We start from the raw sequence: 9,120 nt of genomic DNA, 5'->3' as shown, positions 1-9,120 counted from the left end.
ATTTTTACTCAAAATCACCATTTCTGAAAGATTTGAGCTTGGTTTTGGGTTTTAAATGAAAATATGAGATTTTTCGCACTCTTGAATCTTTAAATCTTGGATTTTTTATTCTGCGCATAAAGTTTATTGTTCCAAAATTATTGATGTCTGCAAACTAAAGGATTTGGGTGGATTTTCTCACTTGCTAAAGCTTACCTAAGATAAGAATGTTGATTTTATGGGTTTGTTGTCACAGCTCAATTTTTGAGCCACGACCAGCTCAAGGGACCAATGGGCTAAGCCCACCAAGCCCAAGCAAGCCTACTTACATGATCTTATACGTTAATCCATATTCCTTTAGAATCCGAAATTTATAATGCTCAATTACAATTCATTTTTAAAACAACTCATAAAACCCAGTCATGTATTCATAATGGCATCATCAACCATTATATACATACATATAATTTGACAAGTGAATCTCAGCATTTCACAACAAGTAGTCATATACATGTAATTAGAACTTGACCGTCAGCAGAGTGACTCTGGGCATGGTTGCTAACATTTAATGTCATGGTAAACCTACCGAGCAATGGATAGGGAGGAGCACCTCGTCCTAGGATCTAATCACCTTTGACTCAGAAAAACCTAAAACATGAATTTTAAAAACGTGAGTACAAACTCAGTGAGTAAACATAGGAAGGGAATAAGCAACGTTAAGGAAGGTTTAAAAATCATGATGCACATCTTTGAAAACAATGCAACTTAGTTCACTTTCTTATTAAAATCCCTCCATCAAACCCCTAGTTATTAAATCATTTCATAATGAAAGAACCATATTTAGCATGAAATCGGAAAGAGAAGAAATTTCCAGAAAATATTTTATCTCACCCAGGTCATGTGCATCTCACCACATCGTGCACATAGCCGGACACCATATCTCACCCAGCTCATGTGCATCCCACCACATCATGCACATAGCTGGACACCACATCTCACCCAGCTCATGCATGGTTACATTTGTCACACAATGGTACCATTTATGACATAATATATAGATACATGTATATCAACATTATACAAAAAAACATATGGATTCATCCTTTTTCACATTTCACATTTCACAACATCAAAACATTTTATCAAGGGCTTGTTCCTAGGAAATTTTAAAGAAAAAACCGATAAAATTCCCTAATGATCCATTAAAACACATAACATTTTTCCAAAACATTTTGAAATGCAAGTTCACTCACCTTACGATAGCGGAATATTACATTGCTATTTGATCGGAGGTGTCTTTGATTATTTTCACTGGCTGGTCACTCGATGTTTATTCCGACACGCCACCATAGTACTCTAACCTTATCTTTGCACTTCCTAACAATAATACGAACTCAATATATTTAATTATATACGTATACGGGCAGCACTTTAATAAATTAATCCTTACTCAAATTTATATTTTTCATCCTATCATGAAACCATCTTCAATTAACTCACATCTTAATACATTTTTACTAAAATTACTTATATCCATTGCTTACGTAATTCGTTAAATTATATCACCGGCAACTTAATTATGATGTCACGTGTCTACTTCAACATTTCTAAATAATTTCCACCCAAATCCATCTTACATTTCCACACATAATCCATATATATGGCAGCAACAATCATTCTCACTTTCACTCGATTATTTCCTAGTTTACACGCATCGTTATCTATCTAACTTTCAATACTTTGTTTCTCAATCCTCCATCCACAATATTCCTTTTTCATTTCTTTCAAACAACATGCCATACAATCTTAACAATTTTCAACTAGCTTATGCAAATAGATCCTTTCAACAACTATAATTCCTCACAATATTCAATTAACCGTAGGCTTTAAAACATAGTGTTAAGCTTACCGTTTTCCTTTTCCACTTTGAGTCCTTCATGTACCCATGGGTTTATTGGCTTACATGTTACCAATTTTTCTCCAATCAAGCCAATCTTTGCTACCACAAGACATTTCTCTAAGTCACTAACTCATTTTCAAATACTACTCAAACCAAAAACAAGAATTCTTACCGTTCCTTGCTTGAATCACCAAAACCAAGCTTTTTTCTTCCTTTCTCTCTTTTTCTTTCTTCTCCTCCTAGGGTTTAGATGTGCTGGAAATTTGGGTTAAAGGCTATAAATTTAGTGCTCAAGAAGTTTGGAGAAGAAAGGAAAAGAAAACATGGAAAGGAAAGTGAAGAAAACTTGATTTCATGGTGGATAAAGAGAAAATGGCATGGAAGCTTCAAGAATGGTGTGGAGCATGGATGAAGAAGAAGAAAAATCTGGTGGGGGATAGGATAAGGTCGGTCTTGGCCTAAAAAAATTAAAGTCAAAGCTTCTTTTGGAAGCTTTGACCAAACTTTACCTAAAATTATCGTTTTGCTCTTTTTGTTTCCTTCCATTTTAATTTAGTCCTTCCAACACTTATTTAACTCTAATTTCCTTCTATTACCTTCTTCTACACATGTACAAACAAAGAATGAAGTTTGTACTCCAACGCGGTATCCCCATAATATTTAAAATATTTATTTGTCCGCGCTATCTTTACTTAATAAAGACGAGCGGCCCCATTAACGTCATTTTTCTCCAAAATTCTCTCATTCTTCTTCTTCCCCACTTAGATTGACCATATACTCATTCTTTATGGAAAATTTTGACACTGAATAAAATATTAATATTATAATATTATTTTATTAATAAAATTTTATTTTATTCCAAAAATCTCTTCTTATCCCCTTGGTACCCAAAATACCTTATTATGCCTCAATTGACTTCCGAATCACTTTTTATCTCACAAATTCTTCTCTGATAAAAATATCATTATTTTATTATTATTTTCTCGTATGCGAAATATTTTATCCCAAACTATTCCTTTCATCTTTCATCATTTCTAAACATTATAATTAACCTTAATTGGCATCCAATAAGCTTTATTAGACACCATATCAAAGTACGGGGTATTATATTTGTATGAATGGATATTTTCATGAGTAATAGATTTAGTTTAGAAAAATTAGTCTAGGCGAACCTGAATAGTTTTGAAATAGCATAAACGATTATTATGAGATTCCTAGACTAAGTATTAATTGATATATTTATTTGGGCATTTAGGAACCATTGAAATTCTGAAAATTTCGTTAAAGTAGGATTTCACATACTTGGTGGCAATCAACTTTCGAGGTGAATGGGTACACTACTTTCAAAACTATTTGAGTATGTAAAGTTAAAAGCATGATTGCGTGATTTGATGGATTTGTTATGAGCATTGTTGCCATAAATATTTGACTAAGGAAAAATATATTTGTGGATGAGAAAACGTTTTGAAATGGCTTTCAAAACTATTATGTATAAATAAATATTCTACTTTGTAATAGTTTTCAACAAGGGGACAAGCCCTTTCAATGTTTGAACAATTACCTCAATTACTCCGACCTCTAGGCTAGTGTGGCTACAATATATTAGTTAAGATGATGATTGTGGTTGATTGAATTGCTTTTGCATATGAGTATTGTGAATGTGGATTAAGAAGGTCTCTACATTCCCATGATTGGTGTTGTGATGTGGATTGAGAAGGTCTTTACATTCCCATGATTGTGTTGTGAAGTGGATTGAGAAGGTCTCCACTTCCCATGATTGTGTTGTGATTAGCTCTAGTCTCGATGTGCCACCTTTTCCCCTTTTGTATATTGGCTGTAGTCTCAGTGTAGGGGTAAAAATATCACTAGGTTAAGTTGTGCATTGTACCACTTTTTCCCTCTTTATAAATTTTGGTGTAGGGGTAAGAATACCATAGGGATGATTTGGGCGGAAGTTCCCATTCTCCCCATAATTTGTTATGTCATGTACTAAAGTGTTATTTGTCTATTAGATATTGTGACGCTTGTGGTTGGCGATTGATAATTATTGTGTTTATATGAAATGATGAGATGAGTTGTTAAATGAATTACACATTATTGATTTGAAGGTTTATTGTTGAGCTTGAAGAGTCGAGGGTTACTTTCCGTTATTTCCTCCCAAATGTTTTGTAAGTTGACCTTGTAAGACATTATATTTATGCATTTAAAGTTATCAAATGCGTTCATGACTGTTGAAAAAATTTATATGATTAACATATTGTTTCGCAAATTATGGTTTATTGCAAAACTCTTTTCTCTTGGCTTATCCCTTTCCTCGTATCCACCCACGGAGTCTTTATGACTCACATATTATTTTCCCTTATTTTGCTTCAGATTAGTAGGTTGCTTGATTAGGCGACTTGTGGAGTAGTGGGGCAACTCATTCATGATAAACTTATTTACGTTTCCACATATAGTGTTAAGCCCAAAATATGGGTGCAATGATGTTGAAACTATGGTGGATGGACCATAAAAATATAGGTATGAGATGTATGCCAAACCACAAATGTTTAATGTTGTGAATACTTACATGATATATGATAAAAATCGCACTTTACGTTGAGACGTTCTGCAAAGAGGTGGCTTTGATGAATTAATGTATATGTTGATTATGGATGAATTTATGTTTGTGAATGTGATGGATGACTAGCTCATGCATTTATAGATTTATGCTTGCTTAGGCCTAATGGGCCATACTCACGTAGGTCCATGCATCGATCACGATCCCTCCAAAAATGGGGTGTGACAACTTTCCACCAAGACTTAAGCCTATTGGGCAATGGGTCTTAAAAGTGAAACATAAAATGACTGGTTCCATTAAGAGATATAATGATCCCTTATTTCATTAAATGCTATTAACAATAAAATATAAACTTAAGAAATAGAAAAGATAATTAAATTACCAAATCATTCAATATTAGTTTTCAATAAAAGAGAATAAATCAATAAATGAAACTTCAAGCGAGAGTATTTTAGGTTAATACAAACATAAAATTGTGTATTTTATTATTCATAAAAATTAAAATTTTTTACTTTAATTTATGACAGATATAATCTACATTTATGTTTAAATTTATTATTAGATTCTTTGCCCTTAATAAAAGTTTAGTATTGAAGAAACTAATTAACATGACTTCTAATTTTTAGAATTATAATCAATTTTATAAGTTGTATCGTAATTCATGATATATCTCATGTAATAATTTTTTTAAAAAAATCTTTTTATATGATCTAATAATTTATATCAAAAATTAAAATTGGAATAACTTAATTAAGGGTCCGTTTGTCTTGTAGTAAAATATTTTTTGAAAAACGTTTTCAGGACTTATGCTTATTTGGCAGATAAAAAATTAATTCCAAATGTAAAATATTTTACTAGTCGACAGAATTAACCACAAAAAATGTCTTATGTCCTTGAAGAAGGGCGTAAGATATTTTCCAGGGAACAACAAAAATAATTTTATACTAAGTTTGTGAGTATAAGTTTGATGAATATTAATATTTAACTTAAAATATTAAAAAAATAAAATATTAATAATTAACTTTAAAATAATTAATTTAAAAAATTAATATTTAAATTATACAACACTATTAAAATTAAAAAAATATTATTTTAATAAAACCATTCAATACAATTAAATTATTTATTTATAAATGAAATAAATCTTACTTATACTTATAATAAAAAATATTTCAATGATCGTCATTTAAATACATATTTATAAATATGAGTTTTGGATATCTTACACAATTGATGTATATTTATATTTTTATAGTTATGATAAAAAAGTGATAAGATGAAAAAGTTTTTAAAATTAAAATTTATTTTCATTACAGATATGTAGTTAAATGCTTTGAGAAATATCATTATTGATTTTGTCTATTTTCGTTTCTATTCTTAATTTTGATCACAAATTAGTGAAAATCAAATATCAATATTGTTTTGTAATCAATTCCTATTTATTATTTTAACATCTAAATAACTCCACCATAATGAAAAATATTTTTCGTAAAATGATCTAAACAACTGAAAATGCTTTCGACAGTTTATTTAAATAACAAAAAATATTAAATTTTTTTATAAAATATTTTACATAAAAATTTTTCTCTAGTAAATATTTTTTGATGACCAAATGTACCCTAATATTAATAAATTTTGACACAACTAAAAATGGTCTGAGCGCAAATCCACGTAAACTCAACCATACTAAACTTTTCATTAATACAAATAAACTTATTAAGACAAACGTGGACGTGGAAGTGTTATAGCCTTTGGATTCAATTTCGTCATTTTGCACTTAAACCGTCGGATCAAAATCCTTAAAATTCAGGGGTGGGCATAAAAACCCTAAGGCGTAAACACTGGAGCTGGCTCTCTGGGTTCCCAGAAACCTCGTTCTTTCCTCATTTTCATCCTTGCAGTTGCGGCATCCATTCTCAATACTTATAAAGGTTCAATACTTAATTCGCTGTTTCTTTTTCGACTATTTGGTATTTTCATTTACTTTCTTCCATTTCTGTCAGTTTTATTTCCTTCAATTACTTAGGTTCGCATAACCCTGCTGCTTCTTTTTCTGGGGATATTGTGTCCTACTTAGCCCCTTTGTCTTTAGATCTGGTAGCGTGGATTATTTTGGTTTTGGGGTGTTTATTCATGTTCTTTTGGTTTAGTATTTTTTGGAATTTTATGTGAAATGTATCTGTTAGATATTTTGGGGAAATGTATTTTCTGAGTCTGATTCTGATTCACTTTGGCTCATTTTGTTATCTTTGTGGTATGGAACATGCATTTCACAAGCTTTGAAGCTTAGCCCACTACTTGATGATGCTTTTCATGTTTACATGCGTTTCTTGAAAACCCTGAATTTACCTTTCTTTAGCTTTTGAGCTTCGCTTATGCTTATGTTCACCAGATACAATAAGTAAATAAGCTCACCTCACTTAAATTCTGCTTAGTATTTTATTTAGCTTATATATTGTGTTGAAGTTTTGATCACCTTGAACGTCAGCCTCCGTCCCCCTCTCATGCAACATCAGGATCATATGATTATCATTATAATTTTTGCACTCTCAGTTTTTATTTTTCCCCTTTGTCTGTTCTTTCCTTTTTTTTCCTTGGTTTTCCCTTTCTCTTATATTACAATGAAAGGCTTCAGAAAGGAATAAGTACTGACTGGAGAGCCTCTTCCCTTTTTTTTTTTTTTAATGTTGGGTTTCTCTCTTTGTGATTTTGTTATTTATAGTTATGTGATGGTTTCTGAGCCTTCCGTGCCTATGTATCCTTTTTGTGCGTGATTGATAGTTTGCTGTATTGGGATTTTATAATTTTGCTGTTGTTCGAGGTTTTCTTGCTGGATGAGCTGTTTCTTATGCTTCATTTGTAGTGTGTTTTATTTATTGGTTTTTTGTCTTGTTACTTTTGATGAGCTCATAACTTTTAAGTCTTTCTGTGTTTGATTGTGAGTATCTTTGGCCTCGGTTGATGTAATTTTCTTGTTTCATGACCTGATTGTTTTACTCCTTTGTGCAGATGAATGTCGAGAAGCTCATGAAGATGGCTGGTGCTGTCCGCACTGGTGGAAAGGGTAGCATGAGAAGGTATCTTCATGGTTTGGATTTTGGAAATTCCTTAGATAGGCTAGCTAAATGAAATTTTATGGCTGATTGTCTTCAAGTATGTGGAGATAATTGTTGTTCAGATATTTAGGAGAAATGCTTGAATCAAATTTTTGCCTGCTGTGTAATGTTTTTTGATTAGCTAGCATGTCAAGTCAAAATTTTATCTGTCTCTTCCTTGTTCATAATTTGGTCATCTGGATGGTGTTTGGAATTTGATTAATCATTATCTTGTTAATTTAACCTGTGTTAACAGAAAGAAGAAGGCTGTCCACAAGACTACTACCACTGATGACAAAAGGCTGCAGAGCACCCTCAAGAGAATAGGAGTGAATGCTATTCCTGCAATTGAGGAAGTCAACATATTCAAGGATGATGTTGTTATCCAGTTTATTAACCCAAAAGGTAGATATTGCTTAATAGATGTGGACCATGTAAATCTATTCAAATGTTTTGCATGACGAACTAATGCATGATTTTCTTTATTTCAGTTCAAGCTTCTATTGCTGCCAACACCTGGGTTGTTAGTGGTTCACCTCAGACAAAGAGTACGTTTTTTTATTGCTATTTACTCTTTGAAATTTTGGTATAATTAACCCTAAAGGCATCAAAGACTAGGGTTTTTTCCTTGGCCACTGTACATTTTTCCTTTGTTTTTTAGCTTTGCTATGGCTGATATTTTGATTTGTGTGTTTTTCCCTTATTCCAGAGTTGCAAGATATTCTCCCCGGAATCATCAACCAATTGGGTATGCACTCTGGCTTTGTTTAGTTTTTTCTTCATTTCTCTTTTATTGTGGTTGTTTCCAGATTGCAAATGAATATTGGCTTTTGACCCTTGTTCTAAAATTTTTAGGGCCAGATAACTTGGACAACTTGAGGAAGTTGGCAGAGCAATTCCAGAAGCAGGTACCTACTGCTGGTGCTGAAGCAACCGCCACTCAAGAAGAGGATGATGATGATGTTCCACAACTTGTGGGTGGTGAGACGTTTGAAGCTGCAGCAGAAGAAGGCCAGGCTGCTAAATAGTGCTTTTAGAGATTTTTGTTGTGTTGTTTTGCATGGAATTGCATTTTTGTCTTCCAATTTATTCTTGTCCTAGTTGATACCCTCCCTGTGACTCACTGGATAGTGTTACCTTACCCTAATGTTTTGGTTCACAGCAAGTCTTCTATTTTCTGATTTCCCGGTATTGCTGACTGGTACCAAATCAATGGCGATGTTTTGACAAAAGATATTTCACGCCAAGACAAATGATCTTAAAACGTTTCCGTCTATGTTGTCAATCGGATGAATTTTTGTTTATTTAATTTTGAAAATAAGGTTTCGGTTATTTATATTTATAAATATTAATTCATCAAAATATTATCCTTTAAAATTAGATGATCAATGTAAATATTTCCGGAGCCATGGTAACTCAAAAATAATTTACTCGATTTTTTTTCTTTAATCGGCAAAATTTAGTTTTTAATTAGAAAATGATTGTACTTTTTTTGTTACAAAGTAAATGTTCATGCTTAATTTTGTAAGAATATTAAGAAAAATATTTTTGACTTTAAAAGTGTTTCTGATATTTTTAATCATCTA

General features: G+C 31.9%; 1 protein-coding gene and 1 long non-coding RNA gene across 3 annotated transcripts; one reads left to right on the top strand and one right to left on the bottom strand.

Annotated features, from left to right (window-relative positions):
* Nucleotides 356–2,245, bottom strand: LOC108662126. 2 transcript variants are annotated; one of them, XR_001927908.1, is made up of 3 exons: nt 2,052–2,245; nt 1,233–1,356; nt 356–627 (listed from the first exon to the last, which is right to left on the bottom strand). It is a non-coding gene; the product is annotated as an uncharacterized LOC108662126 (long non-coding RNA). The 2 variants fall into 2 exon arrangements; XR_001927907.1 differs by lacking the exon at nt 2,052–2,245 and adding an exon at nt 1,889–1,929.
* Nucleotides 6,269–8,715, top strand: LOC18598718 (nascent polypeptide-associated complex subunit beta). The gene is made up of 6 exons (XM_007028370.2): nt 6,269–6,370; nt 7,449–7,516; nt 7,791–7,939; nt 8,026–8,082; nt 8,244–8,282; nt 8,390–8,715. Exons 2-6 carry the CDS (start codon nt 7,449–7,451, stop codon nt 8,560–8,562), a joined length of 486 nt encoding a protein of 161 aa, XP_007028432.1. The 5' UTR covers nt 6,269–6,370; the 3' UTR covers nt 8,563–8,715.

The sequence above is a fragment of the Theobroma cacao genome, chromosome 5 (assembly GCF_000208745.1).
Source record: "Theobroma cacao cultivar B97-61/B2 chromosome 5, Criollo_cocoa_genome_V2, whole genome shotgun sequence".
Classification (NCBI taxonomy): domain Eukaryota; kingdom Viridiplantae; phylum Streptophyta; class Magnoliopsida; order Malvales; family Malvaceae; genus Theobroma; species Theobroma cacao.
The sequence above is the reverse complement of the archived record's forward strand: the minus strand, read 5'-3'. Positions and strand labels throughout refer to the sequence as shown.